This window comes from Euleptes europaea, chromosome 4, assembly GCF_029931775.1.
Source record: "Euleptes europaea isolate rEulEur1 chromosome 4, rEulEur1.hap1, whole genome shotgun sequence".
Taxonomy (NCBI): Eukaryota; Metazoa; Chordata; class Lepidosauria; order Squamata; family Sphaerodactylidae; genus Euleptes; species Euleptes europaea.
The window spans coordinates 36,438,270-36,466,098 of NC_079315.1; the positions used below are offsets into that span (position 1 = coordinate 36,438,270).

The 27,829-nt window shown below is 40.3% G+C and overlaps 1 protein-coding gene across 4 annotated transcripts in view; it reads left to right on the forward strand.

Annotated features, from left to right (window-relative positions):
* Positions 1 to 27,829, forward strand: part of MLLT3 (MLLT3 super elongation complex subunit) — a 155,298-nt gene that overhangs the window by 110,387 nt on the left and 17,082 nt on the right. For 2 of the 4 annotated variants that reach the window (XM_056848670.1, XM_056848669.1), the window contains exons 7-10: positions 13,462 to 13,540; positions 15,314 to 15,436; positions 17,737 to 17,869; positions 20,760 to 20,856. In XM_056848670.1, coding sequence (XP_056704648.1) covers positions 13,462 to 13,540; positions 15,314 to 15,436; positions 17,737 to 17,869; positions 20,760 to 20,856 — 432 coding nt within the window. The remainder of the gene's footprint in view (positions 1 to 13,461; positions 13,541 to 15,313; positions 15,437 to 17,736; positions 17,870 to 20,759; positions 20,857 to 27,829) is intronic. The other 2 variants (XM_056848673.1, XM_056848672.1) reach the window with 1 other exon arrangement.

A 27,829-nucleotide genomic window follows, 5' to 3' on the forward strand; every position in this document is an offset into this window, starting at 1 on the left:
TATAGAAATTTACAGAGAAAGTTACGGTCCTGAATGCCAGCAGACCTGAGGACCAGAAGCAGGTAGAGTAGTCAGATAGCGGTCTGAGGGTCAATACCAGGCTGTTCTAGGTCTGGATCCAAAGTGTCAGTATCAAAAGCAAAGTCCAAATGCCAAGTCAAAGTCCCTTCCAAGGTCAAGGCCATGAGAGGCTCAGGAATGATCAGAGAATACAGAGTATTAGCAACAAGTTGTTCCCACGTCAGCCTGGATGCATGCATCTGCTTAAATAAGCCTAAGAGTAGCCAGCTGTTGCTGGTTGCTCTGATTTAGCACTCTCTGCTGAAGGGCACACATTATTCTCATCGCTGTCAGCCAGCAGTGCTCTTCCTAGTGCTTGTAACCTAGCACACCTTCTATGCTTGAGTAGGAATGTTCTACATGTTCAGCGCCGCTGCTCCAGTGTCTCTGGAAGGCTCCTGTTGGACACAGGTGAGTCCCCTGTCCTGGGTGGTTGTAGGCATGGGGGACATTCATCCATATGTGCCTGTTCAGCTTGCTGCTGTTCCTCTCTTCCACTGCCTGATGCTTCCAGGTCCTTTTCGTCTGAGGAAACTTTAGCAGGCTGCCCCATGACAGTTACAAATTACAGAGTATGGTTCAGGTTGGCTGTTTAGTATAACTGATTGTGCTCTATATGAGTATAATGCACTTATTCCCATTTCCTTGGCTTGGTACATGCAATATTAGGGTTTATATTTTGCATGTACCTCTTGGACCAGCAATATTATTATTGTTTGGTATAGGCACTGGGTTGATGATTTCATAGTGGGTTTGTTGGCATATTGTTGCTATACAATGAATGGTTCTGTTTATAATAAAATAGAAATTCTATTTGACATTTTATTGTTGTTTGTCTTTAGCAAGAGTATCCTGAAATCCAACAGTAGAAAGTCTGCTTGCTAAAATATTTTTTCCAGTATTTTAGTGCATGATTTCATCTTTGTTTAAGAACACTTACTGTTGGTCAATAGAGCCCTGTTTTTATGAGCGTTTTATTTTTTCTATAGAGCCATCAAATATGCCATTGTTTTCTTTTGGTTTAAAATGTTTGCTTTCCCCCCCCCCCTCCAAAGGATTGTGGCCAAAACCTCCATGAAATTCATCGGTTCTTGTAGGTTATCCAGGCGGTGTGACCGTGGTCTTGGTATTTTCTTTCCTGACGTTTCGCCAGCAGCTGTGGCAGACATCTTCAGAGAAGTAACACTGAAGGACAATGTCTCTCAGTGTCAAAGTGTGTTGGAAGAGTAGTATATATAGTCAGAAGGGGGTTGGGTTTGAGCTGAGTCATTGTCCTGCAAAAGTATCAAAGGTAATGTGCTGATCATTGTCCTGTAAGTATCAAGATAATGTGCTAATTAGGGTGTGGTATGTTGATGTGGAACCATTGTATCCTGCAGTGATCTGTTAACATGTGGAATCCAAAGATCACGTGCCCATCATACACCCTTGGTATACATCCAAGACCATGGTCACACAGCCCAGATAACCTACAAGAACCGATGAACTCTGACCGTGAAAGCCTTCAACAATACTCCATGAAATTGTTGAGGTTAATTTTATTTCTGAACATTTCCTTTTCAGAAGCTTATAGAGAGCAATGACTAAAAAAGAGTTTCAACCACATGTAGGATATTTATAAGTGTACTTTTGAAATGAGTGATTGCTTCAGCTTTGCATTTTATTGGGCAGAGTACAAAAGCCTGAGCTCAGCATGTGTTCAGAGTAGACCTGCCTTGTATGTTGAAAGTTGGTTATAAATAGTTTCCTGCTAATAAGCAGCCAGCAGCTGAAGCTCCTTGCCCCATTCCCCCCTGAATTATGAAAATAGTGTATTGTATGAGCAGGGCAGGCAGAGCAGATTAAATATGCTGAATTTTAGGATGTCAAAGAACCATTTTCCATTAGTCAAGAAGATCTCCTTTGACAAGAAGATCTTCTACTTGGCTCATTAAATCAAACCAAGTAGCTAGAACAGTGGGCACAATCCTTGATCGGGGTAGGGGTGGTGGTGGGTCGATGGGTGGATAAGAGAGAATGTGGAAAGAACTGCACCAGATGTGTTCAAATTCCTATGAGTTAAGTTTCTTTTCTGAATTAGAGGTACAGGAGGTTTTAGTGATTATGGGCATTCTTCAAAGAGCACAGTCCAAGAAAGCACATTGTGATGGGCTCCTTGCAGATAAGAGCAGGATTAAAAATTAATGGCTTTCACGAAGAGGAATCTTGTGGCACTTTGGACTCTTGATGTGGTACAGTGTTTTGTTGACAAAAGCTTACTTCAGCAGATGCACAATCTCTGATGTTCTTAGACATCTGAAGTGGCCTCTATTTTAAGAAAGCTTCTGTCATAATAACAAATGGTGAGTTTTTAAGGTGTCACAAAACTTCTTAACTGTAACAGACTAGTGTCACTACCCCCTGGAGTGTTTACTGTTTCCTTTAGGCACTCCTAACATTTGTTTATTTTAAAGCATCTTTCTAACCTTAAAGGCTACAAATACAAGGTTGAAAATATGTGGTCAATCGTGCAAATTAAGTATACCATGGCCATTCTCCCAAACGTGGCCACAATCTCTGTTTGGCACATTCTCTCTTTTTCCCCCTGTGCTGGTTGCCTCCCAATCAATGTGTCATTTTTGTATACTATTCCTACCCCTATCACAATGTTCTGAATAATAAGTATTAGAAATAATGTAAATTTAGAAAAAATGCAAATACTGAAATTCAGTTTTTAAAGTTGTGTCTACCCATTTTGGAAAAATTACAGAAAGTCATTACTTTTGTTTTAAAGCTTACTATACAACTGCATTAACTAGTGTTTCTACATAATTCTGTAATAATATAATATTCCCAACATTTTTGCAGTCTGGTTTAGATGTCCAAGATTGGGATGGACAATGAAGTTTGGAATTGGCAAGTGAGAACTGGGGTATGATACAGGTAAGTGAGATGGCAGTGAAAGTTTTAGGGGAAGGTGACAGAGCCAAGTTAATCTAGGCTATGCTTTGCTTTAGAGAAAGATTGCAAGCACAGAAAGCTTGTTCCAGAAAATATGGCAGCAAACAGAATGGAATTGACTGGGTTCAGTGAGTGATTTGTACAAAATGGATATTGAGAGAGAGAGAGCTGTAGGGGCAGAGATGGTTATAGGGAAGAGCTTAAGAAGTACAGAAACTTGGTGCTCTCTTAGGCTGAATTTAGGCACGGTGTCAAAGCATGGTGAAGACAGCTTGCCAGTGGTTTGGTGTGATGACTATTGGTTTGTGCTGATTTTGGTATGTGTTAACTGTGATTCATTTGGTATGGTGCTTCGGTTGACATAGCATCATTATAGCCTTTGCTGTGCCAGGACCACACATATGGCAGTGCAGCGCAGATGGCAAATGCAAGTGGACAAGGAGCTCTAAACCATAGCTAATCTGTACAACATGAAGCTCAGACCACCAATTAGTGAATTCTGAGGTTTTTTATGATGCCTAAATTGAGCCAAGGACATGGTCAGGGAGCCAGTAAAGATTTAATTGGGGGGTGGGGGTGTCACCTGATTACAGTGGTGGGAGGAATACATGGTTTAAGAGAGAATAAGATAGGAGGGATATACAGCAAGGAAGGGCAGGGTACATAAAGTCATCGACATATGCAGGTCAGGGTGATCCTACAAAGGACAAAGAGGCAGGATTTTGCTAATTCGGATGGGAGAGGATTAGGGAAAAGATGAGGGTTTAAGTTATTTGTTTATTTTTTATCATTCGTCTTTATCGCTGATAATTAAAGGCAAATTTAGTAAGGAATTTTTTTATGTGTGTGCTACTGACACTGGTGTTTGGTGATTATAGCTGTATAGTGGCTTCTTTTGCAGATTAGATTCTGGGAAAACTAGGAACAAAATCCACTATGTGATATAAATAACCACATAATTGGAATAAGTTTTTAAAAATTACTTGGGTTTTAACCTTGCCATGTAATCATGAGTACGTGTGACTGAAAGTTTGGCAGCTGGTATCGCAGCTCACTGACATAAAGGGGAAAATTAGGAGGGCACAGGTATGGCAAAAATCTGGTCTGTATTCTTGACAACAAGGACTTTGCAATTGCTTTGGCTTAGAGCACAGAACATTTGTAGGGAAAAGAGTGGTATTCTCCTGTTAGACTTTTAGACAAATTTGGAGAAACTCAGGTTTGGCAATTCAAAAGATAAAATAGTGTCAGTTTGGGTCATGGGAAAGAGTGGCTATATGATGTAGATACTTCTGATCAGAGTCGTCTTAACATATCTGTAAAATATATTGGCAGATAGGAACTAAATCTGAAAGACACTTAAAGAGGCGATAGTGTCCTCCATTATCTGAGTGAAACCATTTTAACTGAAGTACTGGGATATCTCTTCTGATACCTTAATACTACGAAAGAAGATTCTTGGCATAGTTGAAGATAATGGATACCAGGGATGAGTAGCTGTGGAATCAGCTGCGAGTCTGAACTATATTTTGCCACAAGCTTATTTTAAATGGCAGGAAATGGCATTTCAGGTCAATAAAACTGCAGTATTTATTTATGTTTTATTAAATTACTTATATTTTCACCTGCTGTCAGTGGCAGCTTAAAAAAGTATGCATTAGTACTGTAAAAAATAAAGCCTTTTTAAATAGGATTACTTTAAAATCTCCTGAAATGGGCCAGAGTAGGTACCCTCCTGATCTCCAATAAAGCAAATAAATAAATAAGTTTATAAAGGCCATTCCAGAGGGCTGGAGCCTCAGTAAAAATGACCAAGATTGCCTGTGTTAGATCTAATAAACCTGGGGTGGGATGACCGCATACAACTAACCTGTAACAGTGTTAAAATCAGAGTAACATCATTACAACTCCAGACTCTAGTCAATAGACAGCTGTTTTGTGCTAGTTATAACTTCCACACTGTCTTAAAGTGCACCCCCATGTAGCATGCCTTGCACTAATCTAATCTATAAATTACAGGTGCCACTAGAGGACTACCAGTTGTCTGCCTGCTGCAAAATACCAATCGATCATTTAATCCCTTTCATGTCAGGCCCAAAACAACCTGAGACACACATGTGGCAGTCATGACATCCTGAGCATGACTCATTGAGATACTCTTGGCAGGATGTTTAAATCACCCCAATACATTAAGTCTAAGACTTCTCAGTACTAGGCTAGAGATCACTGTTGTTCACTCTGCTAGGGCACCTGCAGGTGAGCTAGGTGAATAGTACTACCCGCAGGATACCCAAACCATCCCTGGTAACTAGTACAAGATAAATCAATCAATTTTGGTAAGCATTTGTATTGGGAATCTGAAAAAAGAGCTACTCCTAGGTAATCCCAACTACTCTGTTCTCCCTTTTGGGGTTGATGGACAGAATATGCAGCTGGTGCAATACGGAACAAACTGCATTATCAGTCCAATCCAGCCAAGTTTCTCTCACACATACCAGGTTGTCCACCTCTTCCTCTCCCAAGAATTATAAAATAAGGTGACTATTTCTTGCCAGCCTTGCATTACACAACGTATAGGTTGACCTCAGAGTCTCCCTAAGAATATGGCCTCCCTTATATCTCGGTATGTATACTACAATGTCTAAAGGTAAAACTTCCCATAGTATTGGGTCTTTTCAAGATCATATCTGATTTATTTGTTTTAAGAAGTCTGTAAATCAGGGTATACTTGTATAGGAAGACGTCTGCTACAGTAGTTATATATTTCAGAGAACTTGGTTAGCAAAATTTGCTTTGGCAGTAAACCATAATCAGCAGAAAATTTCTGCAAGTAAAACATCACAGTTTCAGCCAAAGAAAACACTTTCTGTACTTGGTAGCTTTGCTTGATTTATTAATACCATTTTCAGCTCTTTTTGATCTGTATGCATTTTAAAAGACAGATATTCATCAGGGTTCCCATGCACAAGCAACTAGTGTTGTCTGTCTATTTCCAATGAAGAGCTCCAACAAGGTATCACTTAAGAGTCATGGCAAATTGCCATGGATGAAAAGGCTTAATTTGCCAAATGTTGCTCAAGGACCTTGGAATTCAGATTCTGAGAGATCCACTGACCCATTAATACTCCACTATCTGGCACCAGTATGACCAACTATTTTGTGACATCAAGTGTCAAAGCCATTGGCAGCCAGACGGACCATCACACTCTGTAGAACTGAAATTACTTTGTCCCCCACCACTACCCTCCCAATTAACCTCTTTTAATACTGATTTTCTGATTATGCACATGCATAGTACTTGACATCCAATAATTTTGTTACAGCACTTAGCTTTTCTCAGCATCTGACAGCTGACTTGCACAATACTACACAAGCCTTTCTTAGCATATAGACAGCTGACTTGCTGTTATGTTTCATTCGTTTTAACCATTCATTTTGTTGATTGGGGCTAATCTTATCACTGGCAGATTTCCATTTTCACAATACATACTTATTTGTTTAGAAGAGTTACTATGTGCAATTGGCAGGTTTAGTTGGTAGTTTGCCACCTCTGGAATCAACCCCAACATTTCCATGATTTCAAGTGGGTTTTGTTTTTTGCCAGTGACATTACACTCAATAAAGAAAGCCACAGCCCTCAATTTGGAAGATGTGAGCAAGGCTGTCAAAGGACATTTTGGAGGACATTGATTCGTAGGGTCGCCATGAGTTGGAAACGACTTGACGGCACTTAACACACATGCACATTACACTCATGGGGAACAAGACAAATTCGACATTGGGTAGTAGTTGGCAGAATCAAGAGTTGGCAGGACTAGAACCAACAGGTTGAAATTAAATCAAAAGAGTTTCCAGCTAAACATTAGGAAGAACTTTCTGACAGCTAGAGCAGTTCCTCAGTGGAACAGGCTTCCTCGGGAGGTGGTGGGCTCTCCTTCTTTGAAGGTTTTTAAGCAGTGGCTAGATGGCGATCTGTCAGCAAGGCTGAACTGAGCAGCAAGGTGAACTGAGGCAGATCATGAGAAGGAGGGCAGGAAGGGTTTTGTCAGTGTTTGGCTCTCATGGCCCTTTCTTACATGCCCAGGGTAATGCCGATCGCCACTTTGGGGTCAGGAAGCAATTTTCCTCCGAACCAGATTGGCCATGGATCCTGGAGGAATTTTTTTTTCTTTTTGCAATCTTTCCCCATCTATGTGTTCTGTTGTATGACAAAATAAATGTGCATGAAGTTCTTGTCATTGATTGTTTATACGTAAACTTAATTTTACCCTACAATAGTGGCAGATGAATTAATTTCTTAACTAGATAATTTCTATTCTGGCTCCAGTGTTCTGTGAAATTGAGCTTTTTTAAAGCAATAATGAAATTAAAAGAATTTGGGGAGAAGTTAGACTAGAGCTGCTTGTTGTGATGACAACCAGGGCTACCACTATATTTATTCATATACTACATCGGTTTTGTTATAACAATAATTAGAAAGTTTGCTCATTAAAATACAAAACATGGAAGGCTGAAAGCAGAGTCTAGCGCCTAAATTTTGTGGGTGCACTGGGAGCCAAATTTTTTTTGTCATGGCTAGGCTTAAAAAAAAAAACAGTTAAAGCAAACCCTAACAATTAAAATCAATGAACATAACTATGCAATGAACATAACTATGCAATAAATGGTAGTTGAGACAAATCAGCAGAAATAACCAATCAGATAAAACACAGGCTAATATAAAATTATGGTTGTAAAGCTCTCTTGAAGAGTGTTGCTTTAACTTGATGCTATACAGTTCTATGGGCTTGGCTCCACTGTTTAAAAGACCCTTTTCCATATGACCACTCACCCGACTTCTGATGGGAGAGAGCACACACATGCAGAAGGACCCCTGAGGACAGGTATGTTCATATGGAAGTACACAGTCCTTTTCAGTATCCTAAATCTATACTATTTATTTAGCGCTTTGAATAGTAAAACCAGCACCTTAAATGGGAGGGCCTTTATGGTAGAAAGGTTTTGATAGTAGGGATTTGGAAAAGATATTTCCTTGTTGGAAACCCCTTGCCAACCATATTAGACAATACTAAAACACATGGTCCAATGATATAAATCGGGTGGGGAACCTTTTTTCCGCCAAGAGCCATTTGTATATTTATAACATCATTCGCGGGCCATACAAAATTATCAACTTAAAAATTAGCCAACCAAGCCCCAAGCAGGCAGTTGCCCCAGATGACCCCCCCTCGCACGAGCAAGCAGGCAGACATCCAACCGGTGGCGCACTGGCCCACCCGGTAGCACAGGATGGTCTGTTGCACCAGCTGGGTGTAGCTGTCCAGCTGCACGCCGGAGTTACTCCTGCTCCACATGGTTGGGGCTGGATTCTACAGCCGGCTCCTGCTACCTCTGCCTGAAGGGATGAAATGAGGACACACTGGCTAAGAACTCCCCCCTCCCCCCGCACATTCTGGCCCTGCCCCCTTTAACCCCTCCATTGTCGCCACTTCTGCCCCCAGCCCTCTTGTATGAGGGATATGTTTCTCCACGGCCTGAGTGGGAAAGGGTTAACAGTTTCTCAGGTGGTCCTAGCAGCTCCATAGCTAATGACTCTTCTGCAAGGGGGGAAAAGGTTCCTTTTCTCAGCAAAACAAACTCATATCCGCCTTGAATAGAGGTTATTCCTGTCCGCATGAGGGGGCGGATCAACAGTCGTAGATCCTTCTGAGCTAGAGATCTGCCAGGACCCACAAAGGGCCAGATCAAATGATTTCGCGGGCCTTAAACGGCCCCCGGGCCTGATGTTCCCCACCCCTGATATAAATTGTCATAAGGCAACTACATATGTTTATTTGTTCAAATTAGATCTGAAGACACAACAAATAGTAAATAAAATTAATGTAAACTTGATACAGTTTGATCTGTGCAGCAAGTCCCAGTTAACAGTTCTGACTGCCACATTCTGAACCTGCTGTAGTTTCAAAGTCAGGCCTATGTAGAGTGTGTTATAGTTCTCTGATCAGAATATAACTAAGGCATAAATTACTATGGCTTGGCCATTCTTCTCCATGAAGGGTATGTTACAGTCATTATTTGAATGGCTTCCATTAAAAATATATTGTGTTTGGTGATACCAAGTAATGTGATGACTGGTGGTCTTGTGTGGTTTGTGCTCCTTGCTGCGTAAATACCATCACTTTTAATGTTGCGGTGCTAAAGTTCATGTGTGAACTGTCCTTGAATTTCCACTGCCAAAGATCATCCTTGCATCTTAATTTCAAACCTATGTTTTCAGAAACCAGTGGGGTAAGAGTCTAATTCCAGTTAAAAATAGGCCATAGATATCAAAATCTTTGGGGAATTGTCAATCAAACTGTCAAAGTATAGCTCACATGACAGGCAATAGTTTCTGCTAACAACTATCAGCCTAGTAGATGCTAATCTGTTCTAATGCTCAAAGGCTAAACTTCTGGATCTTGTTATGGCAGATGCATATTGCTGTTCATATATTTGAAATCCTATGGATTGGTTAAAAAAACAAGGAACATTCATTCTAAACTTTAATTTTGTGTGCTGTGGACAAAGTTGCTAGAGAGAAAATATGTTACTTTCAAGGTTACTTTTAAGAAACATTTTCAGATGGATGTCCAAGCAATTGCTTTGTTTTGTTTTTCTTCTAGGAATAAGATTTTTATATATTTATTTTCTTAAACTATTTCTCTGATGCCTCATCACAGTAAAGCATGCTGCCTGAAGAACAAGAATTTTCAAAAAGTAACACCAATCTCAGTCAAATAAGACTAACAAACTACAGCAGTAAAACAGTAAGAACAACAGTTTAAAATATGAAAACTTCCGTTCTGACATGTTGTAGTTTAGTGTGGTCCTCTATTGTATATTTCTCAACTCTTCAGTGACTTTGATATCAGAAGTGGGGTGCACACCATTTTAAACGTTTTCCCTGAAGGATGCTAGTTCTCAGGCTTTTACCTTGAAACTTGGATTTTGGCACTCATTCTCAAGGTCTCAGGACCATCAGCTAGTTAGCACACTTGATGGCTTCTTATGAGATTTAAGCGCCTGCTTCTGGTAACCACTGCATGTATAAACTGGCGATGGGAGGCAATTATTTAGCATTAATTACTGTTCATGCTGGCACATAGTTAATTTCCATGGTGACATTTATTTATTGTGTGGTGAATAGCCCACCAAGTCAAAGTAATTCCACACATTCCAAGTCAAAGTAATTCCACACATTCACAGGTATTGGGCTAGATCTAGCCAGCTCTTTCACACAATTGTGTGGGATTTTCCTCCCAACTGTAGGCTCGCATCCCACATATTTTTTGTCCATGCAGGTCTCATGATCCCCAGCACAACTTTTTTGAGTGGTTGAAAGGGACTATGATAGACAGGAGAAGATTCCACCCTTTTTTTCTGTTCTGAACAGACCAAGCGTGCTGAATGTAACGCTGAAGAAAAAAATGTGAGCAACCAACAGACAAAACAAGAGAGTTACGTTTTGGAGGGAGGAGGGATAGGAGGCGTCCTGGATTAGGCAGAGAGTCCACGAGGGACTGTAGTGTATGGATTTAGAGTGGCAGGGCTTGAATGCTGTTTGTCGGGTGAAAACAGTGAATTGCAAAAGTTGTCTAGTTCCTGTCTTTTACATTTGACACTCCAGAAGAACTGACATTATAACCATGAACTATACCGCACCTCCCTGCTCTGATAACTAGCTCAGCTATCAGGCTAGAGCGGCATTATATTACAGGCCACACTTGTAAACTAAGTAAACTTGTGTTTTGTTATGTGTGTGCCTCCTGTGTTATCCTCAACCTATACAACTCACTGCACACTCTGTAGGAACCACAGAAAAGGGGGCCTGATTTGTAGCTGCTGTGCTGTCTGCTATAGGATTGGGCCCGGTATAGTAACATAACTGGAGGGGTGGGCAGTGAGGTGGATCACAACTGTCCAGTCTGAGAACTTTTTATTGGCAAAATGTTATACAATAACAAAAGAAAGGCCTGGATCAGGGGCTGTGACAGGGACCCTCCTCCCTTTTTCACTAGTGATAAAGTTGGTTGGACCCAACTCATTTGTGGTACAGTTGCTAGTGGTGCATGCAATTGCTATCTTTAGTACTTTTGTTGAAGGTAACATTAGCAGGCCCTGCTAAGGTTGCTAACCTCCAGTTACAAGATGGAGATCTCCTGCTATTACAACTGATCTCTAGCCAATAGAGATTGGTTCACCTGGAGAAAATGGCCGCTTTGGCTGTTGGACTCTATGGCATTGAAATCCCTCCCCAGACCCTACCCTCCTCAGGCTCCGCCCCAAAAACCTCCCGCCAGTGGCAAAGTGGGATCTGGCAACCCTAGGCCCTAGCCTGTAGCTTCACCAGGACCCAACTGATCAGTCTCAGGGCTTGGGATGCTGGGGACTTGGATCATTTCCGACTTGTGATATAAGTAACTGTTTTTCTTTTTAAAGGACAGGAATGGATCAAAATAAGAAAATACAATTTGTAGCAACTTGAAATTTATTATAGCTTTTAAAAATATATTTTCACAAACATGTTTCTACTAAGGTTGCTTCCTTTTTCTTGACAGAGGATTTATGACGAAGTAGAAATTCAGTAGTTGAAGCCTTTCATGCCACCATAGATCCATTCCAGGAAAAGCTGTCCTTGAGCCATTTTCAAGCTAGGGAAAAAACAGTAATAACTCTGAGGAAGTTCAGTTGAATTAATTGGCGACAAAAGTATTTTATATAAATTATTGGTATCATTAGACTTGCTAACAATTAATGATGGTTAACACCAGCTGTTAATAAAGATGAGTTCTTGACAAGCATTTGCATTATTAGAAATCTCTGTTCTCACTGTGTAGGATTAACATGAAGAGCTTAGATGGGAAAGATAAAAGTATGGAAGAAACAAGTAGACCAAAGTAGAAAGGATTGTGGAGGAAGCAAAAGGTTTAAGTAAGATTGGAGAAGCAGGGCCAAGAAAGAGAGATGAGACAAAGCCAGCCACAATCAAGAGAGGGCAATGCACTTGGCTGACTACTCAAAGACTGCCGTCAGTATAAATATATTTCTGTGCACATTTCTGCCATATGTTGAGCATCTTGCCGGACTGTCCATGTCTATTTTATACCTGTGATTGTTCCTCTGCTTTCTTCCCCTGCACCACTTTGCTACCTGCTTCATTAAAACTTGAAAGGTTTGGCTGTGTTTGTAGCCTTTTATTTAATAAATATTATCCTGTTTAGTTCTTGATTCTGCAGTTGCTTGGGTACTCCAAGTGCATGGAAGTCTACACATGGTGGGAAAAGAGAGTTGCGCCCCTGCCCTTTCCTGACTCTATAACACCTTCTCGTCCATATGTTGTATATAACTTGTAAAACTATAATAGAAAACTAGAATCCTTGAAAGCTTTGTCCCCCTGAAGACTGTGTGGATTGGACCCATTTTATTAATTTTTTATATTGACCTTTTTCTTCAAAGGGTTCGAGGCATCATAACAAAGATATCTCCATGTCCCATTTCTCGTGTATTCCTGCTAAACTTAATTCTGTGCATCCTTAAGGTTAATACAGGTGTAGCTTTTTAAGAGCAGTGGGGCTCATGTGGAAGTGCCCCTCACTGCATTCAGTCCAAATGTACCTTTCCTCTCCACAGTGAAGTAGCAAAAGCCAGTTGTGAACGGCGCCTGTTTGATGGCACACCATTATTATTGAATGTCTGCCTGTTTTGTACATTCATTCAGAGAGCTTGCTCCATGTCTGCTGAGCTCTTCAGTCCTGACTTGTAATAGTGTGTTCATTGTTTTTGAAAGCTTATTGAGCTGTTTAATATGTGTAAGAGGAAGAAAGGTTTTGCTCACTGCAAGAATGGACAGTTCTGTGGTGGTGTCATTGCAGAGCAGGGTGGATAAAAATCAGTGATTTTTTTTAAATTAAAAAAAATGGATTTTTAAATTTAAATCATATTTTTAAATTTAAATCGGATTTTTAAATTTAATTTTTTTAAATAAAATGCATTTTGAGGAAAAATTATCTAAAGATAGTTTTCTCTTTAAGATACATTATAGTCCAAAGGTTATTCATCATGAAATAAAGATTAGTTTTTAATTATGGAGCATGAAGCTGTATATTGATGAAACGTTTGCATTTGTTTGGTAAATGAATTCCATTAATCCATTCTCAATGTCATGCTCTTCCAGAGGTTTCTGTAAGATTATGTTGGATATTTTTTCTATCTAGTAGATGCTTGGTTTTACAGTTCTCAAAACTCTGAATTTGTGTCTACAGAGATAACATGCCTCTTCTTCACTGCAAAAATGTAATAAAATAAGCATATAGAGTTGACAAAAAGACCTTAATCCCATTGCTCCTTTGCAAATCTACGCTAATTAATGCTAATTATTTCCTTTTTTGTTCTGTTTTCTGTCTCCCCACCCTCTTCCTCAAGTCTGAGCAACCTAGTCCTGCCAGTTCAAGCTCCAGCTCGAGTTCCAGTTTTACACCTTCTCAGAACAGTCGACAACAAGGTACAAGTACCAAGATTGAAACTGGCTCTAGCATGAAAGTCAGGCAAATGGAACAGATGGTGTTTCAGGGCTGCACTTTTTCTTGCCTTATAAATTGGGTTCTGTTTGGATGTATGGTTTTTGCAAGGTGGGTAATGTTAAAACCAAAATACTCATGAGTTTAGTCTCAGAGTGAAATGAAGTCAACTAATTTTAAACAACATATCCATTAATTATTCCAACAGGTATTTATATATATATATCTTCAGAGGGTAGCCATGGTAGTCTGTAGTAGAACAGCTAGATTTGAGTCTGGTAGCAGCTTAAAGTCCAACAAGATCTTTGGATATGAGCTTTTGAGAAGCAACGTTCCCCTTGTCAGATATCTCTAAAATGCTACTGGACTTGAATCTAGCTGTTGTATTAATTTCATTAATGGGATCCTTCCATTCACAGAAGCAGCGTTATTCAGAGCTCTACCCAGATGTAGATCTTCCATCTTCAGTGATATGGTTCAGTTATAATAATGAACAATGGATTGTCATTAGGAGAACAAGGCTCCCACTGGTGGCGAAGAGGGACCTGGCAACCCTTCCTTCTCCCCTTGTATGCAGCTCAGCAACTAAACCCTTCAGGTTTCATGGCAAAAGGATTTTGTGATTACATTTGTACCTCAAACTCTGGTTTGTCTGCTAGACTAGGATTCTAAATCCTGACTTTCAAGCCTGAGCATTCCATAGGTTCATTCACATTATGAAAAATTGTGATTTCATTATTTCTAAATTGTGCCATACATTTAGAAATATCATTGAGCTTACTGCAGTGGAAAACGATGAGCTTACATGTTGTATTGCTCTAGTTTGATGAGTGAGAATTGTAGCTCATGGTCATGTGTGAGCTGGCTTTTAAAAAGCAGAGAGAACGCACAATAGGTTGGATCCTGTGTCCTGCAAATAGATGGAAGTTGTGGAAACGGATCTTCCCTGCCAACCTTCAGCTGCCACCTGTCAACCCCAAAAATCCTGTATATTATTTTTAGGCTCTCTTTCCTCTATTGAGGGTCAGGGGGACCTTTCTGAACAAAGTAGCATGAGGGATGCATGAAGAAAGGGTAGTTGGGCAAAACATTAGTGATGGTTTTTTTTGGGGAAAATATGAATTGGAAAATATTCCAAAGAATTTTTCCAGTGCCCTAAATAAAGCATGAGCTGATTTGGCATGTTTGTTTTGACTTACATTTAGTAAACAACTTTATAAAAGCATGCAACAATGGCTTACTTCCTTCAGACAGAACAGCCTGTGAACAATTTTATCTACACTGCTAGTAGCACAAAACAGTTGTCAATCTTAAACTTGCAAAAAAGAAAAAGAAAAAACTTCCAAAGAAAAGAAAAGAAAGCATCAGTAAACCCAAGAGCATAATGCCTCTTTCAGGTTCCAAGTATTAATTTCAGAAGACTTCAGCAAATGATTTCTTAGACTTTATTGACTTTGGCTTTGCAGCAAATCAGTTTTCAGTTTTGAAAATCAGAATTTATTTCTGCAAAAAAACCCTGCCCTAACCAGTTTACATATAAATAGTTGGATCGTTTTATGGGATTGCATCAAATAGCACAGTGTGTATATTCTGAACCAGCTGCTTTCAATGTAGGAAATATTAAAACAGATCTTGAAGCCCCTTCCCCAAAAGTATGTCACTCTGTTTTGTAGAGGTATTAAGTTTCTCAAATGTATATATTTTTTCTTTTGTAATGATTCTAAAGAGCCCACTCCTAATACTTTCTTTGTCAGCAGATCACTGCTTAGGAGGGAGCGTATCAAAATCTATAAAGCAGTTACAGCTGTACAACTATAAAGAGCAGTGTCAGAAGCCATTGATTCAGCATTGTCCCATCAGTTTTGCAGGCAGATATGCAGGTACAAGTAAATGCCTGGAGTCAGGGCACCAGTTAAATTAAATCACCTTTATTGTGTGTGAAAATATGACTGTGATGTATGGCCATGAGATCATGGAAACAGTTGTCAGGGATTTTTTTTTAAACGTGCCTAAGAGTCTATATTCTGGCAAGGAACAGTTATTCCAGTGTTTGTTTGTTTTTGTTAACTTTGCATTAGGAGTTTAAGAACTTGCTCAGAATTTTTAAAGAAGGAATTTGTGATTGTATGAGATTGTAATATCAAAGTGCCATTAAAAGTTAAAAAGAGGCAGAGTCGTATAGTGGTTATAGTGTCAGACTAGAAGCCAGGAGACCCAGGTTAAAATTTCCTTATTACCCTGAAGCTCGCTGTGTGCACTGGTTCCAGTCATATTCTCTTAGCTTAATGTGCATCACAGAGTTATGAGGGTAAAATGGAAAGGGAGGAACAGGTTTGCCACCCTGAAACCCTTGAGTATTACATAAAGAAATAATAGCTAGATATATAGAATAATTGCATTTGTAACATTTTAGAAAAAATAATTTAATTTTGGTACCACAAATATGAAGAGCCCACAAATACAGGTGGCCCACATTAAATACCCCCTCTGAAAAAAAGTATTAGACTTGAAAATGAAAAATAACTCTTTGCCATTAGCTCTGAGGGTGAGATTTGTTAAGCCAGTGCCTCTGCCATATTTCTCTCTCTGCATAATATTGAAATAATGACCACTAACAGTGCAATCCTAAGGAGGTTTGAAATGGGCCGCCAGGGAGTGGCACAGCAGCGCCATGAATGAGCACCAGCACAGCTGCAGTAGCAGCACACCTCCGGCTCAGGGGCTTGCACTGGTGCTAAAGGGGGCATTCCAGGGGTGGGGCTGACAAGTCGGCTTCTTGAGCCTTTTTGCCTCAGGAACACCCCCTTTTGCTGGCGTAAACTTAGCCAGCAAAAATGGTGGCATACAGCAGTTTCACAGGCATTCGGGAAATTTTCCTGTTCGGTTTGCTGACCACAGCGCAGCAAACCACTCAGGAGGTGTTGCAGCTTCACCATTCCAGGCCATGGCACAACTACCTCCCCCCTTAGGATTGCGATACCCAAGATATTATGAGAGTGAATAAAAGGACTCATTACATGTTGCAAATAACAGCAATGATTAACAGTAATTTAATTTCTGATTAATCTGGTTTTATCCCCCTACATCCCCCTAACCTTGAAGCAATTATAAATTTGGTGTGATTTGGTTCAGCTTCTCTCCTACGTAACCCATCAAGTTTGTCCTGTCACCTTATGTTACAATTTATAATCATGTTTTCTCACAACTGTTCAGAGGCAAATAATGTAACCTCCAATTGGATTAAGGATGTACAACTACTTACTAAATGCTACTTCCATGTTTGTCACTGGCTGACCTCTTTATTTTCAGATCTGGGTCAAAAAACAAACAAACTACTGCAGCATGAGGTCTCCCCCACCCCCAGATTCCCCAAGATAAATTTTACAAAGAGCTACTGTTTCTGTTAACCACCCTGCACTTTTTGATGTGGATGTATGGAAGCAACCAGTTAAAAAGCTAAAATATTATGAATCTAATCTTAAAACCATTTTTGGATGGCACTTTATTGAAGAAGCTGGCGTAGCATCCATCTTCAGTTCCCGGATAAAGATGGGTCTCTTTTGCTGGCATTGACACACTTTATACATGCGAGCACTAGCAAAGAACTTGCTTGACCTGACATTGACCTTAGAATAAAGAGGACAGCTAAATCTAAGTAGATCAAAAACAGGCAGACAAAGAATGCCTTGGCCAGAACAAGTTCCAATCACAGTGATTTATTATACTATGACTTTCAATACATGGATTAACCTAACAAAATGTACTATTACTAGTAGTCTCCTTTAGATCTTTTCAGGTATAAGATACCCTTTGAATTATTTTTAATTTTAAAAAGTGTTTACATTTTCAAGCTGTATTTTGTTACATAGGAAGCTAACTGCCTTTCTCTTAACATTCCAAGGAGCTAATTCTGCAAACACTCAAAACACAAGTCCCTTTGTTGACAGAAATAATCCCATTTTAAGTCAACTGGTTTCTGAATAAATTGACTTTTGTTTAAGAATTTGCTACATAAGCCCCCTGTGCATTAGGTCTTTTGTTCAATGCCCAAGTTGTCCTTCATCTACCACCCCCCCTCCTTAAAACTGTGTTAGAACTTGTTTTGCTTATAAAGCCGAACAATAGGTAGACTTGCATTTGAATCCCCGTTGTTGATTTGTGTTCCGTTTTTGTTCGCTAGGTCCTTTGAGGTCTATTATGAAAGATCTGCATTCTGATGATAATGAAGATGAATCTGATGAAGCAGATGACAATGACAACGACTCTGAGATAGAGAGACCTGTAAATACTCATGGAGGGAGCAGGGGACGCAGGTGAGGCTTTTGAAAAAGAAAAAGCAAGCTGGTGGAAAGCTAAAGGTAGAAACAATTCCTCTTTTAGGTGCCAGGATGCTAAGTGGAAACAAAAGTACATGGAGGGAGATCAACAAAATACCAGGAAATGTGACAGGACAGGAGAGAATTAGGGATCAGTGCCGATAGCAGACTCTGTGTAGGAGACGATAGCACAAAAACCTTGTGCGCGTAACATTGAGGCAGTGGATTTTATTTTGATTTCTGCTGCATTTTGTTGCTTTATATTGTATTTTACTTTTTACTGTTTTGTAAATCAGTATTTTACTTTTTACTGTTTTGTAAATCAGTCTACAGATAAACTAAAGCTTGTTTTTTTAAAGATTCTGCTTTATGCTCCCTTGTTTTGGTGCCGCAGCATACAATAGAGGATACAGGAAGTTTCTTGGGAGCCATGCCTTTGGGCCTTTTTCACAAAGGACAGCATAAAGTACCTTTGACTGCGCTATTTGGGTCAAGTGTGGAATAGAATGCAAAATAGAAAGTTAATGCAATGTTGAGCAATGTAGTTTTTACAGATATATATAACGAAAAGCTAATTCAGATGCTGTTCTTGTCAATCCTCTGGAGCCATTCACCCATTTAGATGGGCTATATAAATTGAGGACGAGGCTTGGGAAGAAAGGATACACACTGGCTTCCCCAATCTTCAAAGCATCTATATGGTGGCGGTCTTAATCACAGCTCTCTCGTGTTGCATCTAATCTGGCCCTAAGTTTATGTCATGCATAATTTTCTTTCTGTAGTCACCTGATTTTAGAAGCAAACCATGTTTTAAAAAAACTACAAAAGGACATGTGGATGGGCACCCATAAAGAACAAAAAGAAGAGAGCAAAGATGAATCAAGATTTCATACCAGTGGCTTTTCCTTACCTGTGGTGCAGACATTTTTATCTAGATAGATTTTAGTAAAAGCGAGTCAAATGTGGTAAACAAGTAAAAGTAAGCAAGTCCGTATGTGTATTTGATTACCCTTGAGATAGCTAGTAATTGCAAATATTTCTAACTCGCACAGAATAGAAGATTTACATTTTATATATTAGAGTTAAAAATGGGGTTTTCATTCATTTATTTGAGGAAATAGTTCTTTCGTTTTTAAAGCAGCTTGAGAATCGGGGTTAATGGTGGGGATCTTGTATATGCTGCTGTACTCGGTAAAACAAGAATGTAAAATTAAAAGTGAAGTTCATCTGTACCATGTTTATGGACACATTATGCACAATATTCTCATTACAGCTACCAAGCACATTTTGTGTTGTGTATAATTCAAGCTGTTCTAGTGGTAATCTTTTCCTGCAATATTTTTTATTTAGAATGTTCTAAGGAAAACATGAAAGAGTTGCATCAAACCATGGGAGGTATTGATGATTAAGGGGAGATGAAAAACTAATTTTGCTTTCCTGTATCTTTGTTCATCAGCTCTTAGTCTTGTTTGTTTTCAGACCTTTCTCTCTAATGGTCTGTATGTGTGTATGTTAGACATGGACACTGTGTGAAGAAGCTCACATCCCAGTCCTGACTCAGAGTTGCACAAAATAGCCAAGCATAAGAGATAAATTTCTCCTCCGTTGCCTCTCGCTGTCTGCCCTTGCAGGAACTTCTACCATAAATTTTAAAACCTGGCTAGGTAAAGTGCCCAAACGTGGACGTAGACCACCACACTTGTCTTCTAGGAATTTTTTGCCAGAGTGGTAGGGCTCCAGTGCAAAGCTGGAATGAAGGCTATCTGTTGGAAGTCTAACTCTGTTAAAAATTAAAGGTCAAGTGAATTCCTCACTTGTCTTGCTAACAACTTCATTTCCCAGAAAGTGGAGAAGGAAACAAGGGGGTCTGCTGTCTTAGACTTGGTTCTCACCAACAGGGAAGAACTGGTTGATGAGGTGAAAGTAGTGGGCAAATTTTGGAATTTACCGTCTTGGGGAAGGGAAAAGCTGTATGTAGTCAGACATATCGGTTGGACTTTAGGAAATAAACTTTTAACAAATGTAAAGTTAAGCTGGCTAGAATCCCATGGTCATAAATAATTAAGGAGAACGGAGTCCAAGAGGGGTGGGAGTTTCTTAACAGTGAAATATTGGAGGCACAATCACAAATTATTCCTATGAGAAGGAAAAATGGGAGGAGCCTAAAGAAGCCAGGATGGCTCCATAAACGGCTTTCTAAAGATTTGAGAATTTAACAAGACTCATTTAGGAAGTGGATGGGAGGGTAGGGTTGCCAGGTACGTTTTCGCCACCGGTGGGAGGTTTTTGGGTCGGAGCCTGAGGCGGGTGGGGACTTCAGTGTCATAGAGTAAGGTCTTTTATATTAGGCCAGAGGACGACACAGGGCATTGTACTTTGACCAGATTGGAATGTTGAGAATAGTAGTCACAAAGCTAACTTTCTTGAGTTCTGACTTTCTATGTTTGTCCTCTTGTGCCAAGGCTACACCTTTCTTCAGTCAAATATGCTAGCCATTGTATGGTATGATTAAAATTCAAAGTGGTCTGTGCCTGCTTGGTCTTGTGGCTAGTCTAGCTTCCTTTGTTTCACACACACACATCATCCAACTAAGGCTCACCCTTTTCTGTTCTGCAAGCAGCTCTTAGAAAGGTCAGGTCACACCTTTCTAAAATTGAAGGACAGGTCGGCTTAGTTACAGACCAGAAGAGGTATAAAATGAGGCCACAGCATGGAGGCAGAATAGTCATGGCACCACTAGAATATAGGAAAACTTGCTTTCTTGGAAATAAAATCTGGGATTATGAGAAAAGGGTATAGATTGTAAAATAGCCTTGTGTGTTTCTGACAGCTCACATGTTGCTCACCTCTGTTAATTCGTAATTCCTGTGCCTTTCTCTCTTCTCAGGGTGAGTCTAAGTGATGGCAGTGACAGCGACAGCAGCTCAGCATCTTCACCGCTGCGTCATGAGCCACCACCATTACTAAAAACCAATAGCAACCAGGTACCATTGTATGGTGTTCCTACTGTTGTCATGATTACTTTTGCTTTTTGCCTAATTGTTGGGTTTGACACTGTGATTAACCAGCAGAAGGCTCTAATGATTGTGGATTTTCCCCACATTCTCTCACCCCCAGCAGTCCTTTCCAACCTTTGAAAATTTATTCCAGGGTTGCAGAACCCAGGTGAACTTGTTAGGCCCCTATCTGTCCCAGCACCCCATATACCATAATGGCATATGGGACCAGAGCTAACAGGGAATAACAGGGCACAGCTCTACCAAGGTGAACCAAAGTTTCCAGGACTCTGAAAGCTATCTTCATGACCAGTGCAAAGCTTTGGATGCTGTAAGACCGAAATGGGTCATTTTGCATTCCTCTGGCCTTGACGTGGAAAAGCTGGAACAATAAGGAGTAAGTGAGCCTCCCTCATATCCTTAATGAAGTGCTCCAAGCAGACATCTGAAACTGATAACACAACCCTTTAATCCAATCAGCAATCAGAGTCCATTCATAGAACTCTGGCCAGTTTTTTAGCATATGTAGATTCACCCTCCATCTCCATCTAACTTGCAGAGTAGATTAAACCAGAACATTTCTTGTCTACTCCTCCCTTCCTGGGAAAATCTTCCAAACATTCTCACATATCTAAAACTCTATACTGATGTTGTTACTGGTAGTTTATCGGGCAAACTAAGGTATTCTTCTAGGTCGCCATTACGTCATGTTCTTTCAAACTTTAATATCCTAACTACTCAAGAAGTAATTAATTTTTTTGTCCCTGGCAAAACCCATTGTATGCCTGTTAGCATACAGCCTCATACTCATTTTTGGGTATAAGTATTAGCCCCTTCACCATTCAAAGTGTGTGCGTGTTTTCTTGGATCCAAACACTGCACCTCTTACATCTGTAAGGCTTTTTCCTTCAGACAGACAGTGGCTGTTTCTCTGCTCCTCAGCGCTGCTATCATTTGGAGATTATATTCTTTTGTCTGGTAAATATCACCCTCAACACCCTTATATCCTTGTGTCCACCCCCTCCTCTTTTTTATTTCTTAGGCTCTTGTGTGTTTTGGGTGTGTGATTCTGTGGTTGTGTGTCTGTGCGTTTAAAATCAATTTCTCAATAAAAATCCCTTAAAATTATGAAATGTTTCTTCATTTGAAGGGTTTACTCTGCTGGTGTGCTCATCTCCGTAACATTAGGAAAAAATATCCCGTACCACTCCTTCTCACTAAGCGTAGTCTCCAAACAGCTAATTCCCCCATCGCAGAGACCATCTGTAAGGGGTAACAGAAATTGGTGCTCGAACGCAGGCGTCCCCACATGTTTGAATGTGTGAGTCACGACATGTGTTTCAAACGGGGCAGACGTAGGGAAAATCTCTAGTGGAGAACTCTAGAAGAGTCATGCGTGCATGAAAATCTGGTGTGTCTTGTGCTTAAGAGCAACTATTGGGTGGAATCTATCCTTGGCTTCTTCGCCGTTCATCTCTTTGGACTCTGTTCGATCACCTGCACCTAGGCAACCCACATGAGTTGTTTAGAATGCAAGGAGTCGGCACAGTCCATCCTTAAGAGTCCTGGTTGAGCGTAGTGGGTTTTAGGGTTATAGAATTCTTGGGTGAGTTCCAGAGAAGTGATAGGGACCCTTGTATAGAGCAGGGCACAAGTTCTTTTAAAACTCCATGTTATGTCCCCTTTAAAAAAGCTGCCAAGCCCAGAATCTGAGTTTGCTAGGTACAGGAAGCTCCCCTGAGAGTTAAGGGAGTGTCCACTTTAAAATAGCCGCCAAGCCAAGAGTTTTGAGTTTGTTAAACTTGCAGCAACTTGCTGAAGGAAATAGGCAAGAATCTCCCTTTAAACAGTGGAGAGCCAAGAATTTGAGTTTTGCAGCGTTCCCAGCGGAGGCCTGTTTAGGAAAAGAGCTGGAGTCCGTTGTTGTTTTTTTAAAGCCTGCCAGAGAGAGAGTAGGAAATCTGTCAGTTTGAGAAAGTCTGCTTGGGCTAGGAGCAGAAGTCCCCTTGTTGCCTGCTGCGCGCTGAGGTTTTCGGAGAGTTTCAGACTTTTCAGGAGTGGCTAGAAAATAGCCCAAAGCCCCTGCTGAGACCTTTAGAGTGCCACAGTTATGAATGAATGAATGAATTTATTTGCAGTCAAAGACCAATAAATATATTCTATATGTGATGACCAGTACAGCATAATATCATATAAATAGAATATAAAACCTATCAAATTAAAACAGATTACAGCATGGTAATTTAACTATTATCTCTTTCTTATAAACAAATCAGCTATCAGGTTCATCCCCTTGTAAACTTCAGTAATTCAACCTTGTCCTTACAAGGTTTTGTTTTTTATCCTATTTCGTGCTTTAAATCGCCACAACACAAAATTTAGCAACCTTTCTTGTGATTAAAGGGTTTTCGTCTGCCAATAATTTTTTGAGTCTGTATTTATTAGAACAACCAGGTAAGTTATCTAATAATATCTGGGCTGGATCCCTTTTGCTAAAGAGGGAGTTCTCTGATAGACAAATCCTTCCTCATTGGTGGAAGACTCTTATTTAAAGACAGAGATTTTATGTATCCTGTCTCTCAATATAGCATTTCCCAGAACACCTAGGTGAATAGAATTTAAACTTCAATCCGATTTTCTTAAATGGCCCCAATGAGCAGTTAATTTGCATAATCAATATGAAGCACAGGTTCCTAAAAAGAATAAGGGCCATTTCATTCATTACATTTTTAGGCATACATCTAAGTTTTGTATTAAGTGTATACATATTATTCAGGTGTACTTGTCAGAGAACCAGGGCTGACTCTCTGCTAAGCATTCTCTTATTACAAACTTGGGTTTGTTACTGTGGGATAGTGCTAAATCTAGTTTGTTTTTCAACCAATATCTATAATTTATTCTAGTATTTTACAATCAGTTTTGGATTATGACAAAAATAGTACCTGAAGCAGCCTTTAGATACAGACTGTGAAACATCAATTTTTAATCATCTTGATTACTTAGGAGACTTTTATTTAAAGAAAATTTGAAATTAGATGCCCTTAAGGTCTTGTGGTGAAACACAAAAAGGAAATTAGAGAAAGGCTTGAACATGTAGAACAAGAAGTAGAGAAGCTTCGAGCAGAAAAATCGAACTGCTCGTGGACAAAGGTAGTTATGCCTCTGCCACCCAGGAAGCTAGGCAGAAGCTGGAGGGTGCGTTAGCTCAGACAGAAGCCTCAGAGAGGGAAAACATCTCCTTAAAAGAGCAGCTTACCCAAGCAAAACATGCGGCGCAATATTTAGTAGCCCATAATAAAACCCAATGTGCTGAAGTAAGTCATACAGCCTGCCAAAATGAAATTAACAGTTTAAAGAAACAATAAGATCTCTAAAGAGCAAAAATAGCATCAGTTCATCCTGAAACTCTCCCTGGACTTGCCGGCAACGCTCCCTCTGAGGAACATGCATACTGGATGGGGGATACACTTCTGGGTATCAGTGTGTGTAAACAAGATCTTGGGGTACGGGTGAACCATAAGTTAAATATGGGCAGCCAGTGTGATGCAGCAATAAAAAAGGCTAATGCGATCTTGGAGTGTATCAACAGAGGCATAACATCCAAATTGCAAGATGTCATAGTTCTGCTGTACACTGCATTTGTCAGGCCGCCCCTGGAGTATTGTGAACAGTTCTGGAGGTCTCACTTCAAAAAGGATGTGGACAGAATGGAACAGGTGCAGAGGAGAGCTGTGGGGATGATTAGGGCCCTGGAGACCAAGCCATATGAGGAAAGGCTGAGAGAGTTGGGAATGTTTAGTCTGGAGAAGAGGAGGTTGAGGGGGGCATGATTGCACTCTTTAAGTATTTGAAGGGATGTCACTTAGAGGAGGGCTGGGAGCTGTTCCCTGTTGTCAGCAGAGGATAGGACTCGCAATAATGGGTTTAAATTGCGGGCGGAAAGGTACCAACTGGATATTACGGGGAATTTTTTTTACAGTAAGAGTTGTTCAAAAATGGGATTAGCTTCCTAGGGAGCTGGTGAGCTCCCCCTCACTGGCAGTCTTTAAGCAAAGGCTGGACAAACATTTATCAGAGGTGCTCTAGGCTGATCCTGCATTAAGCAGGTGGTTGGACTATATGACCTGTATGGCCCCTTCCAACTCTATGATTCTTACCAGCGGATTCCATCCCACAAATGCCATAAATCCCAACTGGGTAGAAAAATCAGCCCCACTCTACCCCACCGTCACTAAAACTGTAGCTAAGAGAACTGGTGATGGTATAATAGAAAATCAGGAGATTAAGGAAAAGGTGTCTTGGAGAGCCACAGTGTTAGTATGCTAAAATCTGTACATCTTAAAATGATTTGTCCTGTCTTTAAACTGTGCTCGAAGTGAGTTTACACCAAGAATCTTTTGGCCTTTCTCCAAGATAGATGTTTAGGTCCAAACTTGATGATATAGGAGGAGAGATGTGATCAGTCATCCTACTTTTTTAAAAAGTAAAGGCAGCCAGGTGGTGAGTTTGAATCAGGCTGAGACCAAGGCAAGTGGGGAAAGGGGGTTAACCATTTCTTTCTGTGTCATTTCCCCAATATAAATGGTCCCCGCCAGTACCACAGGTGATATAGTCAGGCAAAAGTATGTTCTATCAACTTGGGTTAGTCTGTCAGCTGCAGCCTTTCTGGGAAATCCTTACAATAAAATTCAGTAGTGTTTCAAACCAAAGCATTGATGAACTGCTTTTGTTGATGGTTGAATCTGAAGCGCTGCTGAACAAACTCAAGTTTTACAAGTCAATAATGTACTAAAAGACCTGTCAGCAATTATTTTATGAACTGGTTTTATTGAAATAATGTTTTGTGAGATATTTGCTAATAAACTGTGTTAATAGGTTGGTGGAGATCCAGCGTCTTGTTAATAAGCGAGTCAATACACTAACTCCCAAATGCTAACTCCCAAATTAAGTCTCTTGCCTTTTCCTTGCCTTTTTTGTTGCCAGGATTCGTTTTTCAGATGCTGCTTTTCATTCCACACAGTTTTCTAAGACCAGTTAAGTGTCTCACCCAAAACACCCAGAAGTATTTTTAAAAAGGTCTCCTAGAATACATTTTAAAACGTTTTTTACTTTTGTTCCATTTGGAGAGGAATGCCATTTGGCCAGACGAGATTTTTGTTCACTGTCATTAAAGCCATAAACTTGTTTTAAACAATGAAACATGATACTGTGTTCAGTATGTTGAAACACAATAGCCTGTGGGTGGTATATTTTCCTACAATATTCACAAAAAGACAGTCTTGTCAGCAGTGGACTAGCAGAAATTTTTTTCCAAACCAGCTGCTGAGCAGTTAGTCTTTATTATTCAATAGCTGAAACTATTATGATTCAATAGCTGAAATTATTAGAGGTTTTTGTTTTGTTTTTTAAAAACTGTTTTTTATCCTACTACATTCAGCTAAGGGTGGTGGAAAGAGCTGCCCTGCCCCAGGGAAAGACTGCTTCTGTCGAAATAAGTCTCTATACTTTGCCTAGTGAAGTGGTAGGGTACAAGACACTGAAATTAAATCCAGACAAAATAGAAGTGCTGTGGGGCAGGGGAAAACTGAGTCAGGATAAAGTGTTCAAGCTGCATTCGATCACCCTCCCCACCCACCCTCGACCAGGCTCTTGGCCTGGATGTGCTGCTGGACATCTTACTGATCTGGATGCCCAGGTGATATAGTCAGGCAAAAGTATGATCTGTCAAGTTGGATTAGTCTGTCAGCTGCAGCCTTTCCTGGAAAAGACAGACTTCATACATGCCTTGGTAACATGCAGGTTGGAGTACTGTTAACACTCCACACGGAGCTGCTTTTGTAGATTGTTCAGCACTGTAAACTCTTTATGAATGTGATTGCCAGGATGCTAACGAATGCTTATTGTTTCCAGTTACATTGACTGCCAGTTTGCTTCTGAGCCCAATACAAAGTGCTGATTGGTTTTTTTTTCTAAAGCCCTAAATGAGAGCCAGCATGGTGTAGTGGTTAAGGTGTCAGACTAGGACCTGGGAAACCTAGGTTCAAATCCCCACTGGCGCCATGGAAGCTTCCTGGTTGACCTTGGGCCAGTCACACATTCTCAGTCCTGTCCCTGGCTAGTATTTGGAAGAGAGACCTCCAAAGAATACCAGGGTTGTGACGCAGAGGCAGGCAATGGCAAACCACCTCGGAATGTCTCTTGCCTTAAAAACCCTATGGGTTGCCATAAGTCAGCTGTGACTTGAAGGCAATTAAAAAACACCCTAATGGCTTGGGTCCAAAGTCTGTAGTAAACCACTCAGATGTTGCATCTAGTATTCTAATGGTGGCTTTATTTGGCAGCTGGTTGGGAAAAGCAGGTGGTGGGAAGCTCACAAGGGCTTTCTCAGCTTCTACCCTGACTCTATGGAACTTCCCCTCCCACACTGCGATTGGTGCCTTCATTGGAGGCCTTCTGGCACCAGTTAAAACGTAATTATTTCAGGAGGCCTTTTTTAGGTAGTTTCTTCTCCAGTGTGTTTAAAAACGTTATCAGATGCTAATAAAGGTGTGTCCTGTTGATCTGTGATCTTTTGCACTATTTAAAATTAATGTCTTGTGTGTGTGTGTTTACAAAAGAAATATATAATATGACAAGTTATATCAAATTCAGTGGGACAGACTGATGGCGACCAACAACTCCTACTGTTTTCAATGAAATTTGAGCATTGAGAACTTTATCTGAATTGTGGGGGGGAAATTTTGCTCCCTTTGTGGTGCAGTTTTCCCTGTTCATTTCAATAAAGTAAGCAGGAGAGTTGTATCTGATAGAGGTTTCATTGCTTTTGGTTTTAGCACTTCAGTCAGTAAGAACTCCTGGTGTTCAGACTCATTCTTTCTCTGTGGCTGTACCTGTGCTGTTGGATGGGCTTCCATAGGATGTGAGGAAGGCTCCAACCTTGCACAGGTTTCAGAAGCTCTGT